Here is a 25,074-nt window from a genome sequence, read left to right as displayed (position 1 = left end):
TGAAGGAGATGCACGAAGCTTTCAGGAATCATCCGGTCCAAACAAACAAGGGAAGGGAGCAATCTCCCCCCCCCCCCCCCAACCTCTGGTGTAGCTGACCTTGAAAACAGTTTTAGTTGCAATGGTATGACTGCTGTGAACACAGTTGTCCCACAAAAGGACCGACATTCTCATTTGGAAGTCTCATGTTGAAAGAATGCTGCTGTAGCCTACTTAAGTGCAGATGAGCAGAATGCAGGAGTTGAAAACTGGGAGTGCAGGTTTCATGTGAATAGCCTGTGTTGTACAGTACATTCAGGACTTGAAAAGGGGTGAGGCAAGCATAATCCTCTGATATTATTAATAGAAAATATGGTCATACCTTGTTTGCTGTATTTTAAATGCTCGCAGTCTCATTAACTTCGTTCAAATAAGTCCTACAAGGATGAAAGTTCTGGATAATACAGGCAGGAAGTTTTTTACATCTTGGTTTTAAAGTTTTGCTTCAGTAATCTCAAGTAGAGCAAATTACTTCAGCCGCGAATTACACAACACTGACAGAATCGTTTAAAGACAGGAAATCAGCAAACTTTTGCAATAAATTGTTGCCTGGACTTTTAGTAAACCTTTTTTCAGCTATGTTGCCCTTGAACTATTGCTATATATATATATATATATATATATATATATATATATATATATATATATATATATATATATATATATATATAATGATAACCATCAACACTGTGGACAGAGCATCTGTGATTAAAAAATATTAGCACAAGACATTACTCAAACGTGCTGTTTTTAATTGATAATAAACAGAACAACAGGCAGATAAATAAAGTGTGACATTCAAAATTCAAGGTAAAAAAAATAAAAAAATAACTGCAATCCATTCATTTTTGTGGATTGTTACACATGTTTATCAGGGTGGCTCAGCCATTTCTATATAGCCTAAAAATGCACATCTTATCAGACAAAAACTGACATTGGTTTTATTAAACATAAATTATGAACTATGTCAAATAAATAAAACAACAACTTGCAGTCAATATATCTCTTGCCAGTAGTTTATTTTAAGCAAACTCAGGAAGCATAAAACTTGCATTTCAGCAGGACAGTTTTTTCTGTTCTAATCTGCGGACTGTGGTTGAGTGCACGTCTCACTGCTTTTTAGATAATGTGAGGAGTTATATATCAAGTCGAAGCTGTCTTGACTTCTTTGATTATTGGTATTAATTTGGAGGTGACAACTTTTTTTATCTCCAACCTTTTGTTCTTCTTGCTGCCAACTTGATCAATAGTTCCAGATATTACGGAGATCCCACTTGTCTTTTCTAGCTTATCTTTCTGCAGCGGTGTTAACACTGAGCTTACCCCACTGCCGCCGTTGTTTTTCCTGCCTTCTGCTTTTATTTGAGCTTTTTCAGACACAGAACGGTCACCAGGACTGCTGCTGCTTGCATCACAGAGCTGACCCAAAGGAGGAGGAAGAGGCGAGGAGGTTATATTGATATTTCTTGAACTACAGAGTGGACGGATTTTTCTCTCTCTTGGTGCGGTGACCAATCGAAATCTGGGCTCGGTCTGTGAACACAGCATTGTGTTGATGGATGATTTTCAGGGGAGGCTGGCTCTGCGGAACAACTGGAGGGCTCTTGGCTTTCGGTCACTTTCAGGTCACTGTCCGTCCTGCTGCTGCTGGAAGGTTTAACTGATTCATTAGAGGCTTTTGTGAAACGATGTAACCCAAGAGTCCTCACTGAAGAGGTCCTGGCAGGAGGATCATGACGTGGTGGCCTGGGTTGGCGATGCCACAGCGGAGGCAAATCTGGTTTGAAGCCTGATTTAGGAGTCGGAGCTACCCGAGTATCTGAACTGGATTCAGCGGGAGGTCTGAGGGGGGGGAAATGGGAAACACATCAGGATGTAAATCCTACTGCATTGTAGTTCAATAGCTCCCTCGTGCTCACATATGAAAAATAAACAAATAAAAGTAAGGAATCAGACATTAAAGAGGCACTATGATAAATTATTTAAAATACAAACCTAACACTTTTCCTCGGCCTCCGACCAAGAGCAAAAGACGAGGCTCCTGCAGATGAAGGCAGGAGCTCCAAGTGTGTCTGAATATCTGCTCTAAGTTCTTTCAGCTCTGTACAAATGGAAAGGCAACAGATCTCAGGTCAGAAGAGCTCAGACATGAAAGCCTACCAAAAAACTGAAGCGCTCTAAAAACGGAACATTAGGAACATTAGAAAATATTAAACTAAACTTCTAGGACCCGAGGAGACACATTGTTACTTATATTATAAATACGCTACAAGGACTGTCTGAGAATTAAGAAATGGAAAGTCCTGGCCCGAGTCAAAGCCCAGATGATGAGCTCATTCAGATGCTCCTGGGTACCTTGAGACGTGTTGTTCATGCAAGAAACAACACAAACATCCCACATTTTCGCACACATATCAGCCAAAGTGGGTGAAGCTTGCTATCAGCGGGTATGGCGTCCTAACTTTTTCACTGGTTAAGAAAGCACATTTAGTTATCTCTTGGTTAATTAGTAAAACCAGGATAATAAAACAAAGTCTCAGAATTTCACAGTATTAGCAAATAAATCCCTTAACTGTCCCACAATCTGGAAAGTTAGGTAACAGACAATTAAGAGTAGTGAAAAAAGAGCAAGCTAGTATAATTTAAAGTTAGTTGTAAATAAATCCCCAGAATAAAAAGTTAAAACAGAATAGCAGCAATTACTGCTACTGCTGCCAAAAATTAAAATTTTAATAATACTGCTAATATCATTTACAAACCAGCTGACTGTCAGTTTACAGCAATAGGTGGGGAGGGGCAGGGCTGCATCACTCAGGCCATGCCTGCTTTTCTAGAACTTTCAAAAATCCCTGTACACTTGGATTGTGGTAACCAGGCCAAGCTGATGCTCGTATAGAAAGAAATCAGTGATGGAGTACGGTTTAATTCACATATTTTACACTCATGGATGCAACGTTTGACCCTGAGCACCGACATTAATCAGAGAGTATACGAGAAGCATTAAAAAGCCTTAAAATATCTTATCAGTCTTATCTTACCAATCAAACTTTGGATATGTTTCCATGACGCCACAGCTCCTCTTAAAAAGGAAGGCCATCGTTTTAGTTCAGGAACCACAGATTAGAGACTAAACAGGCAGTAAAGTTGCAGCTTTTTAATTTTATTTAACTTAATTTTTTTTAATGAGTGTCCTTTCAGTCAGTATATGAAAAACCAAAATACTGTCGATAAAACATTAAAATTAGCTTGTGGCGTGGCGTTTTATTTTTCTATGCATACATTTCCACACTTGGGAAATCATAAAAATACATCCCACACTTTTCTATATTTCTCAGTACCATGGAGGAACCCTGTCCTCCTGGAAGTTCCTCTGCTGTTTTTATCCAGCCACGTTTTCACAAAATACTTTCTGTTGCTCGGTCACCACATTGTAACACTGAATAGTGTTAGTGAATAGTTTTTTTTCAAATGTGTGCTCTTGATAGTGATTAAACCCTGCGATAAACATATTGAGTATATGGAATAGAAGCTTTTTCCTGCTCTAGTTGTTAAGCAATAATTTGTCAGCAGATGGCAGCAAATACCTTCGCTCACCTGCAAGTGACGGTTCAGGCTTATGTGAGTCAGGCTGACTCACAAACTTTTGGTTGATGCTTTCCTGCAAGGGACACAGATCACAAGTGTGAGTTCCAGTGGGTTTTCGCTGAATGCACGGCACAATTATGTGTCAGTGATACTTGTGAGGAAAAGAAAGAAGCGTTAGGGGAAAAAAATAAGAGGGAAATGTACTAAACAGTCCCAAGACGGGACTCTGGAATGGGAGGAGAAATGAGCGAAAGGTTTAAAAATAACAGAGGGAGAGAGGTGAAAGGAATGCATGTGTGTGTATCAGAGCGACCGCTAAGCGATTGAGCAGCGGTGTTCCATCATAATTTGGCCTCAAACATAAATCCATAGCAAATGAAAACCATAGCGCTCCCTGTGTTTGTGTGCCAAAAGTTGCGAAAACCAGCTTTGAATATGAGGTATGCTGCTAGTAACTCTCTTTATTCTACACCGGCACACATCATAATAAGTTTTTAGAGCAACCACAAAGTATAGCACATTTCACCCGCACACAAACATCATCCCTCTTATCTACCCGAGTCTGGAACCTGCATGTTAAAGCACAAACCACAGTCTCCCAGAGGGATTAAAAGCCGAACCTCCGAGCTTTTCCTTTCAGATTAATTATATGTGCTGCTTTTGACTGGTGAGAATAAAATCTTTGTTGTGACTGTGATCTGAAAACGGGTTTTATAACACCATGGAGGGGAGAAATACATTATCCACGGTCCAAACTTGCTGGTATGTTAGGAAGACTGCTTTTTTCTTTTTAAATAAGAAAACAAATGTATCACTGCACAGCTCACATAGGCCACACATTGTCTCAATTCCTGAAACTCTGAGCTAAAACAAAGATGGCTGCCATTTCTACAGGTTATAGGCTACTTATTGGCACCCCTTATACAAATATGTGAACAGCCTTAACATATTTGCATCTTTTGACATTGATTAATGACATAATCCCCGACTGAAAATGTGAGCTATGGAGAATTTTATTTCAATCTGAGTCTAATTTTAAACAGTTTTATTAATTACTGATTGATTTGGGCCAGATAATGTAAGTATATATTTCCTCGGGCCCATGTCCTTACTTAGAAGGATCAACACATTTCTGCCTGACCTAAACAGCATGTCCTCTTTGGCAAAACAAATCTATACCCATAGAATTTTTTTATGGAGTACTAATTAGTATTATTTTTGTTATTATTATTATTATTATTACTAATACTACTACTACTACTACTAATAATAATAATAATAAATTCTTCATTATTATCAAACCCCTATTTTACCAGGTAAATTATACTTTAGAGTCAGTTCTAATTTAAAAACATGGCTGGACTTTAATATACGTGTCCCCAGAGCAGAACTGCAAGTGAGCTCATGTTATATTTGGAACACATCTTATACGTGTTGCCCTATAGCATTGAAATAGATTTTGATACAGAAGCTTACAATGTTGTATCATTGGTTGAGCTGCAACTTTATAGCTTTAACTGGATTTATCATAAATGATATTAAGAACGTTCTGCTGGGGTTGGCAGCAAACCATAGAGTACTGCTCTAGTGTTACTAATGTTTAACACATTAAAAGTTAGATGCAAAAGCTACCATCAAGGCCCCGCTGCTTAATAGGACCTTCAGTCTTCACATTTATCACTTGGAACACAGTCAGATAAACTGAGCTCTATTTGGAGCTGGAGAAACACATTAAAGTCAGACTTTTTGCCTGTTGGCAGAGATAGAAATAAAGCAGAAACAACTCCGAGGTGACGGTGATGTCTAAGCCACATGCTCAGAATGGAGGGAGATTCTATGCAAAATATTACACTGTGGTCTTACTCTGCAAACACACTTCACAAACTGGGTTCATCTAATTTACTGGACACTTAGGGTGAATTCATTCTCTCAATTGACTGAACTGCTTGACAAACACATCGGTGGAAGGATTTATATGATTTGGTCGAAGCAGCTTTTTAAAGCTACTCTTCTGCAAAAAGAAAACGAGGCGTTATCCTTTTGTCTGACACCTAGATTAGGATGGGCCGCTACATGCGGCTGTAGAGAAAAAAAAAACACTCAGATGAACTACATCATCCTAAATAAATAAGGCTGCTCTATTTAGAAGCTGCTTTAAAGACTACATCACTTAGCTACTTGGATTAAACATTCGGATGACTACGGTTTTCCACTGTTGTATGCAGGAGTTGCTTTATGAAGTGCACATCTGGTAGGAGACTTAATATGTTTCTTCTAAATAGTGAAATACGGTTTAAAGTGTAAGTAAGGAGTCATCTGTGCTGTTTTGGTATTCATTTGTTTACATATAATTTTTTTTTTTCCAAAACTGAAGCACATTTGAACAGAATGGTCAGTGAAATACAGCAAACAAATGTTAGCAATAAATATGTCATTTAAAGGTAGTTTGGACATTTAAAATGTTTTCCTGCTGAATCGCCCTGAGACGCTGAACATACCCCCATCTTAGCTCTGAGCCAAAACTGCTTTTATCTTTGTATGCTGTGTGGTCTGAAGCAACCAGTTACACATTATCCTCCACACAGTGCCTTATAAAGTATCAAAACTTCCCGTTTTTCAGATTTCTTCAGGTCACAACTACAAACTTCAGTGTATTTAATCTGGCTTTTATGTGCCAGGCTAACACAAAGTATTGGATTTTGTCAAGCTCCCCTGGTTTATTCCTGCCTTAACCTGTACTAAATAGCAGTTTTTCTTAGAGAATAAGACCGGCGAATGTTATGTTGCTGTAAAAAAAACAAGACAACAGCCTAAATACCAGAAGATTGTGAGGACAGATTACAGAAACCCCCCTTCCAGGACTTGGTGAGTTATTACAGTTAATGAGGCAGTACTATCTTGAACAATCAGCAGTGACTGAAGGGACGCTGGAAGTTAATGCTGTCCTAAAACACGAGGCTGTTTAAACACAGATCCACTCTGAGTGAAAAAAAACCATTAAAACCTTGACAGTAAATCTCTTTACTGAAAGTGACAAGTTTCATCCCTTCTTCTTTCACAAGGTTCCACTTATGTTTACAGGAAAGGCCTGATGGGCTTCCCTGAATCACCTGTTCTAGTTTGCTTATGTTACCAAAATAAGCTTGGAATCACTATTATAACTAGAAAAAAAAAAAAAAAAAACAACGACTCAAGAACAAATCTTATAGGGGAAAAAAAAAAGTTTAAACATCTGGCCCACGGAGATTTCTTACATCTGGGAATCCTCACTCTGTTCCTCTTATTCAAGACATTGTAGCCAGATTGTAGACATAAATGCACGTGTTCTCTGCGCCTCGTGTGATCCGTGCTGTGTGTCTGTTCATCATTTGAGTATTTCCCAGCATTGCAACAGCTTGTGGCCAGACAGCTGGAAGCCTTTGAGTCGTCCTTTTTTTTGCCGAGTTCCAACCACAAATGTCGGTGAGTTTTATTTGGATAGCATGTGACAGACCAACACAAAAAAGAGCAGATTTGTGAAATGGGAGACAGGTGATGTGTGCAAAAAGTCTGCCATGGACGTGATTTCTGTCCCCTCTACTGTGATACCTCTAAATAGAAGTCAAACCAACTCCAAAATCCATTTAGTAAATAAAATCCACCAACAGACTTTATAAAGCAGGGTTTAGTTTATACTTAAATTGGCCAAACTTTGAACATCTAACAGAGGCCTGTTCAGTCAGTCTCCCAAAAATGGAAAGGCTACGGCACAACTGCAGTCCAAGCAAAAAATGTCCATTCATCAATGCTGCTGGGCAAGAAGTGCATTAATCAGAGAGGGCCATAATAACTCTGGAGGAGCTGCGAAAACCCACAGCTCAGGTGGGAGAATCTTGTCAGAACTGTTAATCGTGCTCTCCAGAAATCTCTCACTCATGGAAGAGTGGAAGGAAGAAAGCTATTACTGAAACAAAGCAACGCGAAGTCCCACTCGTCGTTTAACATGAGCTACAAAGAAGATCCAGCCATTGCATGGAAGGAGTTACTCTGGTCAAAAAGCACCAAAATTGGCCAAATGTTTACATTCAAACCACCATTTTTAGTGGAAAACTGACTCCAAATGTAGCTTCAAGCACATTATTATTATTATAAATTGTGCCACTGTTTGTGATGGTCAGCACAATGACCCACTTTATGCCGAAAAGATGTTTTATAAACTTTGTATGTCATGGACTCACACAGATGCACAAACACCAGCAGATGACTGGAACTTTGCTGTTTGCTAAGAACATGAAAAAAGCTGGTTTATGTTTAATAAACACACTCATTAGGAGCACACTATACAGGGAACGGCTCAGAATCCTTACACTGTTTATTTTATGGCTTGTACTGATGGGTAAAACACATTCATAGCTACAAATATCAGTAAGTAAGTGTTATATGTTTTCCTTAAATTTTCTCCATATGTTTCAGAAAATTGTTTTTGAGGGATTTGCATCAAGAAGAGGTGATTTTGGCTACTCTTACCTTTAAACGCTTTGTCGTTTTAGCCAGTGCTTCACATTCCTCCAAGATGACGCATCTAGACAGAGACATGACAAGTTCGACGACACATTACTATCACAGACTGAAAAACGGACCCGACACCAGGGAAACTGCTCAGAATTTATCCTCGGCCGTTTTTCAAATGAGCTCAGGAAACGGCGCCTTGTTTTCTTTGTCCCTCCCACCATCACTCCACCCTTCTCTGGTTAGATTATCACTGCACACTTTATTCACTTGCTTCAAATGAAAAAAAAAAAAAAAAAAAAAAAAAAAAGAATCCTCCACTCAGTCCGGTCTGGGATCCATTTTCTGACAATGAAGCCTTTTGTTCTGGTCTAGTCAGGAAATGGGAGAGAGAGGGAGGGGAAGGGAAGAGAAGGGATGGCAAGAAAAGAGCAAGAAAAAAGGGGGGAGCTTTTTAAAAGGTAGCTCCAGTGACCGCTCTGCCCTGTGGGCCTCATAGCGAGCGACGGAGTGAGCAAAGGAGGGATGGAGCGTGAAAAGGGGGCAGCGTGGTGACAGAGGCCAGAGACAAAGTTTTTCAAGAGGTTTTAAGAGGGGAAATTGGGGGAAAGAAGTGCCCTCAAAGGATCAAAGTGAGATCAGGTAGAAAGAAATTGCAACCAATGAAAGAGCGTGTAAAAACGAAAGATAAAAAAAAACTGAAAAAGAGAGAGGAAATGAAGGCACACTTGTAACTCCAGAAGGCAGGGTAGTTTTCTGGGGCCATTCTTCACCCTCCGTTTCTGGTAAATCTGCCAGCACAGAAACAAATTAACCAGTTAGAAATGTACCCCAAAATGCTGCACTGGTACGGAGGTAATGGCCCTGAAATGTGGAAGTGGTTTTATGAAGTGAGGGTCATACATGTTTTCCTTAGCTGGAATATTCTAAGCATTATTATTTCATTCATCTCAGTTAAAACTTCTCTACAGTTCAAACTTTCTCTTAAACCCTCCATTCAAAGAATATTTTTGGATCTTAAAATACTTATATTGAAATGTTTTAATGCTCTTATCTTGCCAAAAGATTCAAAACATTCCAGCCACCAGGAATGCGGCTCAAGTTTAGGTCTGAAAGAGATGAGGCAGCCAACGGCTGTGTGTAGGCAGCGCTGTGAAAAAGATGTGCCTGCTTAGAGAGTTCTCCTTTTTAGCTTCTTTTGTCAAGATTGTTTTTGCTTAAGTCTTTGTATCTAAATATGGAAGAATGGAATATAAATACCCTTTATTGGTCCCCAGTGGGGATATTGAGATGTACCAGCCGTAACGTGAAAGGCAAATGGAAGCGTGCAGATTCACACAGAGGCAAAAATATAGAAAGAACAAAACAAGTATGACACAGTGAATTCATGGGAAAATAATGCTGTACAGATATTAAAAATATCACACTCAGATTAAAAGAAATGTGCAACCGAGTAGGTTAATTTTAAATGTCTACTGTTAACGTAAATATGTATAATAAATAAATACCAAAATACTTTTCTTATCACTGCACTAATAAGTATGCAGAAGTTATTGTTACATTACTGCTTTAAATAAAAACAATTAGATCAGATCCTTCATCTTTTTTTTTTTTTTTTTTTTTTTTACGTGTCCTGTCTGGCAATGTAGAATTAAGAATAGCTGTTTTAATGACAAAGAGAGCCCAACAGATTTAGGCCAAGTCTACATGTAGCAGGGTTTTAAAAAAAATAAAATAAGAAATCTCCCCTACATCGAATTAACAATAATACCATACACATGGGAGGGTTTTTAGAAAAGTTTTCACCACACCAACCTACAGAAATACGCCACTGAGCGTTTTTTTTTTTAATACGCCAGACGCATAGGCGGCAGTGTACCGCAAAACTAAAACTAAGGCATTACTGCTTTTGCCATAGTGCTCTGCTTGATATATATGTAACAAAAACTTTATAAGATATTATTTTTGGATTATTTCAAGTTCAAAGGGGCCACAGAAGTGGAAAAGCAGAAGAGAAAGAAAGGAAGAGAAAAAGAGGAGGCAGAATGCTCAAAGGGAGAAAAGGTGACAAAAATAGAGAAGAGGAAAAAGAGAGTACAAGATGACATCCTCAGAGTCTGGTTCTACACCTGCAGAAAGAGATATAAAATGAACAGCAAAACCAACCAACTAAAAAAAAAAAAAATTACAGGTGCAAAACACCAATGCCTTTGATAACATCATTGAAAAATACATAGGCAGAAAGAACATGTGCTTTATTATTATTGTGTTTTATTTATTTATAACAAAAGGAGAAGAACAGAGTGGAGCTCAGCGGTGTATAATCTGATTGAATTTGACTTTGGAAAGTGCCTTGAGATGACATGTTTCATGAATTGGCGCTATATAAATAAAATTGAATTAAAATGAATTGAATCAAAAGGGACTACGGAGATGTAACGGCATGAGTTGCTCGTTGACCTCCTGTTTCTCCTGAGTCCGGATGAGTGGCAGAATATGGATACAGCTTCTCTGCATTTGTCTGTTTGACCGCCGTATTCTTGTCGCCAGTGGAGTGGTACTACAGTGTTTTTTTTTTTAATCACAACATCCCATACGTCATTGGGTTGTTTTACATAAATGGCCCCTACGGACACATGAAAACCCAAAAATCCTGGGGCTTAATGGAAAAGGGACTATTGTGGGAATCCACATGGGTTATTTTTACTTGCTTATCACAATCTCACAAATGTTCTAATAAATTGGAGAAAAAAAGCAACCAAAAAGTATTCAAAACCCTTGACACAGAAAACATATAGAAAGAAACAAGAACTGGAGTTTACCTGAGTCGAGCGATCACTCTGTGGATCTCAGTGACAGTCAGCTTGTCCTTCACTGCATCAATCTCGCTTTCGGCTCTGGACGTGACTGAACAACAAGAGCTGGGCCTGCTGGAGGAGAGGGAAACGGAGTCAGCCACGTCCTTCTTTAGCCACCGTCCAGTCTCAGCCGGTGTCCTAACCTGTTGAAGTTTTCTGCCGTTTTGAGGTTGGAGGATCTGCGGTAACTGATCTCCTGGTGACCAAGCACGTAGTTTAGAGTCTCAGGTTGGCATCGAAGCAGGAGCTCCTCACCATCTCTGTTGCAACAAAATCGGGAACAAGAACTGGTCACATTAGTGAACATAGAACAATACAGTCCGAGGAAGATTCAAAGCATTACAATTTTTATTACATTACAATATTACATTATTCAAATGCTAGCTTATATGTAGCATGTCCAGAACAATGAAATGATAAAACATGTAATTAAAAGTGCTTATTTCCCCCCTTGCTCTTATGGATAATACAACAGGATATTATTAATGCAACATTATCAAAGCAAATTTCAAGGGATCTTTACAGTGCCTTAAAAAATATTTGCATCCCTGGAACTGTACGACATTTCGTTACACTTCAGCACTGGCAGCATTGTCTAGGGACAGCTTGTCTTCAGCAGGGACAGGGGAGATGGTGAGAGTCGATGGGGTAATGGCTGAAGGTAAACGCCAGGCGGAAAGCTTGTCGGAGGCTGCAACAGACTTGAGACCGGGATGGAGGATCAGCTTCTAGACAGCACTAAAATAGAATGGTTAGGATCCAAACATGTTGATGAATCGGCTTATTTAAGTCCATTCTGAAATCCAAATGAGAACCGGTGAGGAGACTTGAACCTTGTGCTCAGGGGGCATGAAAAGTAGGCACTTTAAAATGAGAATAGTCAGACAGCTGTAACATCAGAGCTGTTAAAATGTCTAAAATATTTTTCTTTTCAAAATAGAACTGAAAGGAGAGAACACCAAAACAGACATAGAAGGCTTCCTTGAGAGAGAAGACATTCTCTTGGGTATGCAGCTGCAGGAATGTTGACAGCTTTGTGCAGCCTCATGAATTTTATAGCCTTTACATTTGGGAAAATCTGCTTTTTCACACAGCTCAAACAATTACATTGAGCTTTGTGCCTGAGTGTGTGTGTGTGTGTGTGTGTACGACACTATGAGGGGTTGAATGGTTGGAGCTTTAAGACCACAGAAGATGAGTTGGGTAATATAAATCGGCTGACATTTAACAGCGTCCACCCTCCATCCGTACACCCTCAAATGAGTGATTCTAGTCCCCTGCAGGATGTTGCACTGACTGTCCAGCATCTAAGGTTAAAACCGGTTGCTATGAAAGCGTTTTTGGCTAAAGTGTAACAGCGAATCAAACGAAAGAGTAATGAAACATGAACACATATTCGTTTCAAGTTAAGGACTTTGTGAGGCTTTGGCAACAGAGCGTATTAAATTGAGCTAAATTGACAAACAGAGGGCTCCTTGAGTGGCTTTGTTGAGTCAAAGTGTTATTAGTTAGAAGTGTGCAGGGTTTACTCCTGAAAGCCATTCAGCTGATATGCACTTGGGACTTAACCTAATTGAATGATCAAAGGCCTGAAATACTCACACACCCACTCCGAGCCATGTATCAAGGTCGACGGTTTACACTGAAGCCGACTTCAGAGGGGAAATGAGATTTGTTCTGGTAACGTCTGTGTGGTACCAGTACTTGCTTTTGGCTCTTTTCCTACACAGCCATGAACAATGGGGTACAAGTCTCCGACTGAAAGACACTTTTTATAATCCGTTTATATCCAAGCGAGGGGACTTTACATGAGGGGACTTGTGGTGTGGAAGCAGAGGAGGCTTCAATTTGATTACCTGCTCCCATTAAGGACACTGAGCAATGAAAGGTTCTATCCTTCAACATAACCCACTGTCCAGCGAGGTGTGCTGTCAAAAAAACGGTGTTAAAACATTAAACATACAAGTCTGCAAATTTTGATGGAATACAATAAAAACGAGAGTATTCTAACATAAAACATACTCGCTATCTTTGAATGTTTAAGTTACATACCTTTAATTGTTAGTTTGAAAAATAAAATCAAGACCTAAAGCACATCCGTTTTCTATTCAACCTTTTTTTTTTTCAGTCATTGACCTGATTTGGAGCAGGTGGTAGCTCCAAATCCAATCTTTGACTGGTCAGTGAACACACCACACCGCTTTGATGTGGATGCTGTCAGTGAAAGAAGACCACTAAAGGTTAGCTATTTTAGTGTCAAGGAAGTGTTTAGGAATAAAGTCAGTGGGAGTGCAGAGATTTGAGATGCCAAAAAGGAAATTTTATTTTTTAGAACACAGCGAGACATTATTAATTTAGGCTGCAAGAGAGCGAGAGAGAACAAAACCTTCAACAGAAAGGCTGAACAAAGTGGTTGTTTTTAATCATTTTGAGAGTTTGGCCTCTTTCTGACATTTGCTATGAAATCTCTGAGGTCAGTTTAGGATCTATGTTCCCCACAGGATTAGCTGCCTTTATTTAAAAAAAAAAAAAAAGCAAACTTTTCCAAACACACAATGGGACAGCTGAACGCCCCTGTTAAAAATAATTCATGTCCACTAATGAAGAGAAGATAGGAAAAAGTATTTTCAAAGACATTTTTAATACTGTAAATTTAGTGGAGATATCTAATTTGCTTTAAAATCAGAGGCCTTAAATTGGCCTTAATATTCTGATGGAAGCATTTATAGTAATTTTGCCCTTTATACTAGTTTCTATTAATTTGTTGTCATTTCATCCCAATTTACCTACTTCTATTTCTTACCAAAGTACTTAAGTTTTGCATATCAGTTTATTCATCATGGTTGGTATTTTGCTCAGTTATGGAGATATATAATCATAAAAATGCTCAAAACTCCAGTTTGATCTACTTTTATTGTAAATGATCATCTGGAAAATAACATTAGATCATTTTTCCGGTGAGTGTGGTTCTGATTCCTGTTCCCAAGCAGCTCTTATGAAATATGAATAATTGTGACCTCCCACATTTCAATACCGTAGACTAAAAGTCAAAGACAGAAGATGACTTTAAATCACTAGCTGTCAAAGCATCCTTAGGCAGAAAGCTTTTTTTTTTGTACTACGGATCAAAACTGCAAAAGTATGAAATGACGCGAGGGTGGACAGACCAGCATATGGACTCTCAAGGTAGAAAGTAGTGTTGCGCCGATCCCATTTTTTGGCCCCGATACGATACCCGATACCTAGCTGAGCAGCATTGGCCGATACCGATACCATACCGATACCATCTGTTTGAAATTGATGTGTGTATATATGAAGAACTGCATACTACTTGAATATAAAATATTTGCCATCATGGATTTGTCAAACTGCTACCTTTGTAAAGCAGGAAAAAGACTAATACAAAGTGAATCCAGTAGAACTAGTGAGTGTCGGGAGAGAGAATACTGCGTTCAAGTGACATACAAACATCAAAATGGTATCGGTGCCCCATTTGTTGGTACTTGCCGATACAGATACCACCATTTTAGTGCTGGATCGGGGCCCCGTCCGATTCTGGTATCAGTACAACACTAGTAGAAAGACGGTCAAAAATACAAATCAAACCACAACAGCAGTGAATACAGATTTAGATCAGGTGTGGAGAAACAAACAAAAACAAAAAAAACTAAAATAAAAAGCTATTGAAAACCTGAGAGGCAGAATCAAAGAACAATCTTAAGAGAAAACCAAAAACGGTCCATCTTGCATTGCTCTTTTGTTACAGCCCCAGCACTAAAACCAGAGGATGGGGTCTCACAGCGAGACATTCTCAGGGACAGAAAGCTGGTTGCTGGGATACCTCAACGTATGCAGACTTTCACACACTTTGGTGCATCTGTTTGTGACGTCTGCAAGCAGCGCTGAGCACTTTTCTACTAAGGTTTTATGTATTATATATACTCAAACGTTTTACCAAATTTTTAATGAAAAAACTTACATAAGCTCATCCCTCACTTCAGACGTACTCAAAGTAGCTATTGAAAAAAAAAAAAAAAAAACAGGATTCAGCTCTTGTGGAGATTATGACTGACATACAAAAGAGATATATGGGGTGGCGTGCTCTCTTGCTGTCTCTGTGTCCACTCTTCACTGACAAAGATCTGGCCGTAAATCGGTGTATTCACAAACCTCTAAAATGGTGTTTGCTGTCACTGGAAAGGAAAGCATCTGTTCCGCCTATAATTGTGCAATTGTTGCACATTTTCTAAACCTGACTGCATCGTAGCATCCCTGAAGTCTCTGCTTCACTGCTTTCCCAAGCCATTTTATTTAACTACCTTAGGAGAACACTATAGCACTTTATTACACTCTTTGTTTGGGTACAAATGATGCAGATAGCAGGGCAGCGCAGTGTGAACTGATTGCCCCATCATTTAGCTGGTGAACAAGAAAAAGAGCTGCTTCTTAGATAGAGCCAAAACAGAGGAGGAGCACAACTTAAAAGTTTTAATGAGTGGGTCTATATTCAAGAGTGTCTAAAAACTGAACTCTTGAAAGAAAACATCAAAACTAGTCTGTACGTAGTAAAAACTCAATGTCCTAGAAGTCCCATTACAGTTCCCAAAACGCATATAACAACAGCAAGTAGGCTGAGATTTGTGTTAATTCATAAAGAAAGTAATTTTGGAGACTTACAGGTACCTTCCACCATTGCAGGCTCTTTCTTTGAGAGTCTCCAGCAGCATCTTGACCTCAGCTCTCACCAGCTCTTTCACAGCAGGCGGGTCAGACAGTGGGGAACCCTGCAGTCGGCAGGTCCCCGAACCGCTGCGATGGTTTCCATAACACCGGCTGTCCTGCCACATGTTGTGCAACATCTCTGCCTGCAGACGTGAGCACATTGAGGACAGTTATACACAATCTTCAACAAAACTGCACATGTTTTCGTGGATATATCTGATTTTCGCAATGGCTCTGCAGACACGAGGACGGAAGGAAACAAAAAGGAGGATTTTTCAAAATGTTTCAGGAAGAGAATATGACAATAATTTACAAAACCAGATAGTGTGACAAACCCTTCTCCATAATATTAGGATTTAATTTGTCATGCTATTCTCTGTGCTGTTACATTGGAACATCATTTTGTTAAATCAAATATTCCAAATAGCAGAATTAAATTTTTTTAAATTATGACTCCATATTATACTTAATAGATACAGAATAATAAATGTTATTGCACTGCCAGCAAAAAAATGTTTCAGTGCTTTGTTGTTTGGTTTACATTATAGATTTGGATCCTATGTGTTTCAGTTTCTTCCTCATGAAATTTTTTGATTTTTTTCTTCCCTCAATTTTTTTTTAGAAGACTACTTTTGCAAGCTACTGCAGTTCCAGGGCAAAAATATTCATACTCCTTCAGGTTTTTGACATTTTGTCCCATTACTAAAACAAAGTTAACGTGTTTTACTTGGATCTTATGTGGACAAACTTACATTTTTTCCTGTCCCTAGGTCAAACTCAATCATATTGATCAGAGAGCAACATGTAAAACATCCAATTTTGACTTTTGCCAAAGATTGCCAATTAAATTTGGGTGATTAGGCAATCACCTAATAACACATGCGTATGCTTTGATCCAAAAAAAATAAAAAATAATCATAGCTCTATTGCTTGTTTTGGGTCATTGTCTTGCTGAGAGGTGACCCGGTCTAAAGTATTTTGCTGCCTCTAAAGAGGTTACAAGGTTTATCCAGATGTGCTCTATATTTAGTGCCGTCTATCTTTATCTCAGCTCTAACCAGCATCCCTGTCCTGGCAGAAGAAAACAACCCGGCAGAATCTGTTTTACAGAATTTGGCATGACGTCCAGAATGTTTAGTTTTTGTCTCATCCCAGAATTATATGCCACTTACTGTTGGTTGGGCACATAAAATCGAACACACATGGATTTGACTGATTCTTATTTTGTGGTAAAAAGTGCAATCAATAGTGTAGCCCATATGATAACTGGTAAAAAAAAATAAAAAATAAAAAATAAAAAATATATATATATATATATATATCGTTAAATTGTCGCGTTAAAGACCTCTGTCTCCAGAGACAAGCCCTGACCTTACCTCTATAAAAACTCCCAGCAATGGTGTCATTTTACTATATTTACATCATATTACCACTATAAAGTATTTAATTGTATATTATTTAGGATTACATATGCTACAGCGCAGTGGTAAAAATAAATCAAACTTAACAGGACTGATCTGAAGACGGACTGTGTAATAAGAGCAGCCAGCCGTTCAGTTTCTGTAATCTGTGAGTGTTTGTGTCTCAGAGGAGTCTGGATACCATTAGCACCTCAACACCTGCTCGCTGCCAGTCATTTCTGCTATATTGCACTCAGAGACTTCACTTCAAAGGAATACATTGGAGACTACTAAACATGTCACTTCTGAACTTTTTATGCGTGTGCGTGCTAACTCACGTACCAGTATAACCTGTGTCTTGCTGCTGCACACAACCCTTTTAAGCTCACAGTGGGTTTTTCTGTCTGTTTTCAAATAATGAGGTGTTTATGTTACTAGCTGGCTCCTGACAGGTTGTTCTTGGATATTTGCTCCATCTCTCAGTTATGAGAGAGCTCATTATGAAGCTCATGATGCTGGTTTTAAGCTGCACTTTTGGAAAACAGCAGTTAAACTGCAAATATGTAAGAATGTTGAAAATGGTTCTACCTCAGACTTACTGCAAGGCCAAGGACATTCCACAAGGATAATTTGTTGGTATATTAATCTTTTCTACTCGTACAAACTACTCAAGAAAAGGTGTGTAAAACTCAGCTTTTCACTGCCATGCTGATGACACTGCAATTACTGTTCCAATCCTACTCCTACAAAAGCGCTTGATTATCTTCAAGAAAACTACAATTAAACAACTTAGTGAGATTTTTTTTCTTAAAATGTATTTTGAATGGAAAGAAAACAAAAGGTATGTGTTTTACTACTTCAAGAAATAAAAAGCACTGCCTGAGAAAATTTTAACAAGAAATATTAAATGAATAGAGTTGACGATTAATTTCAAATATTTAGGATTTTGATTGACGACAACGCGTGTTTTAAAAATTCATGTTAATTAAGCCAGGAGGGTTGCAGAAGTAATTTCCGCCTGAAAATACACAACTTAAAGAAATCAAGAGTAGCTCCACAATTTTCAGGTTTAAATGCAAGCTTTTAGTACCAGTGTAAAAGTAAGACACAAAATAATAACTTTCCAGTGGAACCACTATCACAACTGTTACTCTCTTATTTTTCAGTGATTAAACAAAGTAAAAATCTATTTTTTTAAGTATCGTCTAAAATTATTTCTATAAATAAATATAAATAAACAGCAAAAAAACAACAACTATATAAATTCTTTTGAAAACCTAGGAGACACCCCAGATTGTATTTATCAACATCTTTATTATAACTGTAGCACATTTGGACTGAATTAGTTGAAGCATATTTGATTCACAGTGGTTTTAGTCGGCCAGGCCCACTAAATTGTCATTTTGGCACAATTTAGCCAAATTTATACTGTGCCAAATGTGTTTGTCACCTCATAAAGGGGACTCTGGTCAAGTAAAAGTGGTTATTTCCATTAAAGGACTCCTTATGCATACGACAGAGCCTTTGGTCATCACATCTAGACTGTATATCATCAACTGTGTCTGATTCGTAAAGCAAACTGTGGCTAAAGCACAGAGGTTACAAAAGTTGTATTACCTCCATTAGGTACAAAAATCAAATCACCTGACAACATCAGAAAAAGACATACGATAAGTTGTTGGAAAGGTAGGCCTCTCTAATCTCCAAGGATATCAGCCATGAGGGGCAGAGCAAGAACATGTCTGTGTCCTAAAGCATTTTTTGTAAGAGTCTGCCCTGCTTGATAGATCTTTAAATGGCATCTTTTGTGTTTAAAGTGCTGTAAAACCGACAGTATTTGTGAAAAAACAATTTCAGGGTCTTGTTTCAGAAACATTAATGCTTCCTCCTTTGTGGGATTTAAAAAGAAAATATGAATGTGTTTAAACTACTTTTAGAGAAGGTAAAAAAATGGGTGTTGCCATCTCAGCAGGTCGGCCTTATTAAAGACAATGTTCATTATCTTTTAAAAAACAGCAAACCTAAATGGACTGAACTCATGTAGCACTTTGCACTACAGCCACATTCACTCAATCACACTCACTAATGCCCACACATTCATACACTGATAAACAGATCAGCAGGCAACGGAGGACAGCTGGGATCAAACCCACAGCCTTTCAATTGCAAGACAACTACTCTACCCACTAAGCCACAGTCACCCCGAAGGTCTTGTTGCAATTTTCTTATAGAACTAAATATTTATGTTTCATGTAAAAGATAAAAATTAATAGCAGAATCAACATTTTTGTGTATTTGTGACAATAAAGTATACTATTTCAATTTTTCAATTCAATTTTATTTATACAGCACTAACTAACGACAGGTCCTCCAGAAAGAGCGTAGAGCCACAGTGGACAGTCATCTGCATTGTTGATGGCTCTTCAGCAATCCCGCATACCGAGCAAGCATGAAGCAACAGTGGAGAGGAAAACTCCCCTTTAACAGGAAGTAAGAAATCTCCAGCAGAACCAGACTCAGTGTGAACGGTCATCTCCCAAGACTGAATGGGGCTTAGGGAAGACAGAGCAGAGACACAACAAAGAAGACAGCAGCACAGATCCAGGAATACTTTCTATGTTAGAAAGGGTAATGGCAGACGACCTGCAGCTCATGTATTTTTGTAGTTTTTCACTCATCATTATACTGTTCACTAATCTAAATTGGTGATTACTATGCGCTCGATGCCTCAGTCAGTTGTCTTGATTCATATACAAAGCCCCTACTGGTAAAATTACTTTCTACTTAATAGCTTAAATATTATATGACTTAACTTTTCATTCAGTTGACCGTTTGGAAACCTGATGGATACTCAGTATGAATTTCACATACAAAATGAAGCCCAGATGAAAGCTCTGGAGACGAGGCTAACTGTGTGCAAGTGTTTCGGTATGATTTTATATAATTTACTACTCAGTTGTGCAATCTGTGCATAAGAACATTTTCACAGGATGTGCTATCTTGGCATGGTCTCCCCTGCCGAAGAGATGGATGAGAAAGGGGACAAACCAGTTAAATGAAGAAAGTTGAATCTTAAATTATATCTGTAATGAACAATCGATGCCCAGCTCGGAGAAAGTGATTAAGGATTAGGGACATGCACTGAGACCTGTGCATAGAAGAAAATCAAGAGACCGTCATATGGCTTCATATGTAACACAATGAGGACTTTGATAGAGAGAGAGGAACAAATTTATTAAGGAATGAAGGAGTAGCCTTCTAATCTCGTATCACCTTACCTTTGATTGAGGCATGGGTTCATTACTCGGCTGGGAAAGAAACAGCCAGGAGATTGGCAAAGGGGGGAAGAAGCTGCATGAGGATACAACCTGCAAACAACCTTATCAAGAGTTGAAATGTGAGCTAAATTATACTGTATCAAGTTCAAAGGGTCTCTCTCTCTATTCATTCATATTTTCGATGTTCCAAAATGAGAGCATATCTGCAACAGTTTATCTTCCGAGAGTGCTTTCTTTGTCGTTTCCAGTAACAAACAACTCCACACAGCCTTTTTCTCCACGCAGTAGTAGACGTTTATAATGGTTAGCTGGCTGCAGTTAAAAACATAAAATATAATTGATATTGTTTTAATGCTAACAATTTGTGCTTTTTTTAACAACACATTTTTAATTGTCATCTTTCACTCTCTAATACTAAAAGTCACAGTGTGTATTTAGTATTAGCTATGATATGGATAACAGGTTTGAAACTGAAGCATTAAAACGACATTTATGAGCAATCTGAGAATAAACTGTAATCTATATGCGGTTTGGATTTGATACTTCTCTAAATGTTATTTTAAACCCCCTCTTATCTGAAACTGTGTTTGTTCGCATTTAAACAGCGTATAGGGTCTACGAAACAAATTGTGCATTTATTTACCATGTAAAAGGTTTGTCTGACATGTTTTAAAATGGCCCCGTGTGGCGTTGACATGTGAAGTGCCTTAAAAGCTCCAAAGCCTCAACAAAGAGGCAGAGTCTGGTTTGAGTGTTGGCCTTTTGTTGGCTCCATAAGGAGAAAAGAGACCTCAACTGACAGGTTTAGGGAAGGAGAGCATTAATCAGAGAAGCAGCAAATAGGCCTGCAGTAACCCTGGTGGAGCTACATGGAGCCACAGCTCAGTAGGGAGAGTCTGTTGACAGGACAGCTATTACTCATGTACCGCTCAAATCAGCCCATTTGTAGAAGAGTTGCTACTCTTGAAAAAAGCCGAAAGAAGTTTAATTTAGAGTTTTCCACATGAAGACATGTTGAACAAGGTGCTCAGGTCACATCAAATCCAAATTTAATGGTTTATCCTATACACAAAGTAACTATATATGGTGGAAAACTAACACTGCACATTAGGCTGAGCTAGATATCTCCATAATGGGACAATGTGGAGGCGGTATAATGTTGTGAGGATGCTTCTCTTGAACATCAACAAGGAAGCTGGTCAGAGATGATGGCAAGATGGAAGTAGTGAATCACAGGGCAACCGTGGGAGGAAAGCCTCGTAAAGTTGAGAACGTGGCTAAACTTCGGGTTGCAGCAGGTCAACAGTCCTTGACGATTTTGGCCCAAATGACAAAAGGTTTGGACACCCGAAACACACAGCAGAGCTCCGATGCCCTAAAACCAACTGAAAGCCTTGAAAAAGCCTTGAAAAACTGATGTTCACAGGCGCTTCACCTCTGATCTGACTGAGTCCGAGCTATTTGGCCGAACACACTGCACAAAAACCATGTGTTCTTTTCATTTGACCTAAAAAATATGCGCTAGAGGCTTTTGGTTGTAACGTGACAGAATGAAATTGAGAAAGAGTTTAAGTGAATGTGACATTCTGAAAATAAAGGCCCTCATGTTCCTAAGCACTGTCTCACTAGCCCATCTGTTCACGGTGTAGTTTAATGGTGCGTAGTGTCTTATCTCCTCTTCGGCGTCAGCCAGAAGAACTGCAGCGGAAACCGTATTTAAAACATCTGCTGTCGAGTGGGAACTGTAAACATGTCCGATGTATATGTTGTAAAATACAAGCTGACAGGTGAGGTCCGATGTAGTGGCCGAAAGAATACGAGCGGATTCCAAGCACAGCACTGGCTTGTTGGGTTAAAAGCTCCAGCACATTAAACCGCGTTGATTAAAGTCATTTTTTCCATTAATACCACATTTCCGAGCTTCTAATAGAGCCAAGGCGTCCTTCATGCTGAAATCCTATTAAAAAGATCATAATGTGCATGCATACTTTTTTTAATACAATTTTCATATAGGTATATTTTCAGTTGCTTTTTAATTAAGGCTTTCTGAACGATTTCTTTCCAGGCTTTTGAAATATTTTGACTACCTATTTTCTCCTAATTATATTCTTTTGAAATTAGGGTTTTCATTCCAGTCCTGACTTTGAACTAGCCTTTTTATCCAGCGTTGTGGATTACCACCTCACTGTAGAGCAAGTCTGGCTTTCTGACCCAGTAAGTGTGTCCCGTGTGAGGCCATGTTGCCACCAGTGAGTGCTTTTGAAGCAAAGAAGGCTTTGGACTGAGGGTTTAGCTAATCCTGAATAAATATCAGCGTCTATCTGGCTCATATTTTGATCGCTTTGAAGCACAAAGAGTCAATTCACCTTTACTTTTGTTCTGGACTCACAGTAGAGCAAGTCAGGAATGCATGAAGCCAAGCTACCTCCTTACACAGTTTAGTACTGGAGCTCTTCAAATGTTCAGCTAGGAATGCTTAGCTGCGCAAGTTTTATATTCGCCCCGGCCAAAAAGGAAATTCTTGTAGATGTTGTGGTTTCAATCTGGTGGAAATCTGCTAAAAATAGAGCCAGAGTCTTTACAAAAACCTACAAGCAATGAAGTCATTTCTGCTCTGACTGTGAAAAGCTGTGTTTCGTCTTTAAGCCAGCAGTGAATCAACAGCGGCAAAAAGAAGACTTGGAGTCTTCATAACTCACCTCGGAGTGAACCTCCGTGTACATGTCTACCAGAGAGTGGCCCAAGGCTTGACGGATGTTCAGCAGCTCTGTCTGGGAGACATGTTCGGCGATGAGGCTCCAGAGAGACTGTCCAGGACACCAGAGCTGGTTTTCATCAGGTGAATGCATGTGTGGGGCAGTCTGAGCACAGAGGAATGCAAAAAAATAAAATAAAATCATTGCACCAAGCAGAACGTAATGTAACTCGGCGATGTTAAGCAGCTCATGAATGAAGAAACGTTGCCAACAAAACTTATGTGCTTCAGATTTATACAATTTTAGACTTTGGTTAGTAAATAAATGCCTTCAAGTCACAAAAATACTTAAAATGTGTAGCTTAAAAAGATTATTTTATAAGAGTTGGAGCTGTTTTGTCAGCTACTAAGTCAGATTTACAGGGGAAAGCCACACATATTGGCTGTCCTGCTAAAGATGTAAAAAAGGTCTTAAGACAAATTCTCATTTTATAACAGTAAATCTCATGCCTCAGCTAATAAAAAAACACAGTGTTGAGGAGAAAAAGCTCTTTAAAATTGCTCTTTTCTAACAAAAATCATGTTAATTAGTACCCCTGTGGCTCATCTGTGTATACTTTTTACATCCCCGTTTGCTGATAGCTCAGCATTTAGTTCTCCTACAACATTTCACACTGTCGCAGCGTACAGATAGAACGATCTATGACCATTTCTCTTTGCATAAGATCAGTCAAAATGCTGGATCCCTTGTTATGCTCTCTTCTCTTCACTCTCACACAACAGTATTTCTGTAGGATTTATAGGTCTGGAGACTGAGAAGCAGTTTGATTTATTTTATTGTGAACCATTTCTCTGTCAGTCCGGCCATATGGTTTGGATCACTACCCTGCCGAAAGCCCAGATGACAATCTATTTTTTTGTTTATTTGTTGTTTGCAGATGCCACCAGATTTTTATTTAAAATGTCTTGTTTTTTAAACAGTTTATGATGAACAGAAGCAGGCCCACAGCATCACAGATCCTCTACCACACTTAACAGTGTGCATGAAGTGCTTCTCCATATAATGACGGCAGAGCTATGGACGGTAAGGAAATAAAAAAAAACCAACATGGATTGATAATAAGCAGTTCAAAGACCTTCTCATGCAAAAGAAAAAAAAAGAAAGATTTTTAAGATTCTTCATTTGGATGTTTCTTTTTTTACATTGTTAGGGGTGCCAAAAAGAGTGGTGCCAGTTACTTGTGGGGGATTCTGCTGCTGCAATAAAAATGCAATGTACTTAGAACTATAAGTTAACTAAAAAAACCCTGATAATTCAGCACAAAAGCCTCACATCAAGCACATGGTTTAGGGCAGGGGTCACCAACCTTTTTGAAACTGAGCGCTACTTCATTAGTGTTGTATCTTACGAAGGGCTGCCAGCACTGACCTTTGAACAACTGGATGAGTCAAAGTTCACCTAAACTTTAAGGAAAAAAAAAAAATATTTTTTTCATGCATTCTTAGATATTGTCATTTTTAAATCTACATAGTAAAATAAAGTTTTGGTGATGTATTGTGTGTTGTTTTGTTTTAGAACAGGCTCGTGGGCACCAAATGTGGGCTTCATGTTGGTGACCCCAGGTTTACGGTAATTATTTAAGTAGCTGAGTATTTGACATCCTTTCTCTCTCACTTAAATAGCATCTAATTGGGTTGTTTAAGGTGAATCCATGACATTTCCAAGCTCCAAAAGCTTTTTGCTGCACCTTTGAATACATTTTCACCCTTTATGCAGTAAAATAGAAAGTAATAATGCTGCCCTTTCTTGTTAGACAGGATGACATTATCAGCCCCTGAACAACATTTATTGTTGGAATTTAAGCTTTAAAGTTTCCCCAATATCTCTCTAAAAAAATCCGATATGTTCGATGTCGTAAATATCCAGACACAGACAGGTTTAATAGAGGCTGAAAAGGTTAAAGCTACATTTAAAAGCAAGCCAGGACTGGTTCTAGCAGCTCACTGAT

The 25,074-nt window shown here is 38.7% G+C and overlaps 1 protein-coding gene across 1 annotated transcript; it reads right to left on the bottom strand.

Moving 5' to 3' along the window:
* Positions 1-786: 786 nt before the first annotated feature.
* ccdc24 (coiled-coil domain containing 24) lies at positions 787-24,456 on the bottom strand. The gene is made up of 9 exons (XM_036138342.1): positions 24,433-24,456; positions 23,070-23,231; positions 15,648-15,835; positions 11,114-11,230; positions 10,935-11,042; positions 8,131-8,185; positions 3,634-3,697; positions 2,035-2,140; positions 787-1,881 (listed from the first exon to the last, which is right to left on the bottom strand). The coding sequence occupies exons 2-9, from the start codon at positions 23,217-23,219 to the stop codon at positions 1,491-1,493; spliced, it is 1,179 nt and encodes a 392-aa protein (XP_035994235.1). The 5' UTR covers positions 23,220-23,231; positions 24,433-24,456; the 3' UTR covers positions 787-1,490.
* Between the last annotated feature and the right edge of the window lie 618 nt (positions 24,457-25,074).

Source organism: Fundulus heteroclitus, chromosome 6 (genome assembly GCF_011125445.2).
Source record: "Fundulus heteroclitus isolate FHET01 chromosome 6, MU-UCD_Fhet_4.1, whole genome shotgun sequence".
Classification (NCBI taxonomy): domain Eukaryota; kingdom Metazoa; phylum Chordata; class Actinopteri; order Cyprinodontiformes; family Fundulidae; genus Fundulus; species Fundulus heteroclitus.
The sequence above is the reverse complement of the archived record's forward strand: the minus strand, read 5'-3'. Positions and strand labels throughout refer to the sequence as shown.

Bases quoted from the DNA above. Each gene is read 5' to 3' on its own strand.
- ccdc24 (XM_036138342.1), bottom strand. From the start codon at position 23,219: ATGCATTCACCTGATGAAAACCAGCTCTGGTGTCCTGGACAGTCTCTC. The intron at 11,231-15,647 runs GTAAGTCTCCAA...TTGTTGCAACAG, and splicing joins TGCAATGGTGGAAGGTACCT to AGATGGTGAGGAGCTCCTGC. The intron at 8,186-10,934 runs GTAAACTCCAGT...GTCTCTGTCTAG, and splicing joins AGAGTGATCGCTCGACTCAG to ATGCGTCATCTTGGAGGAAT.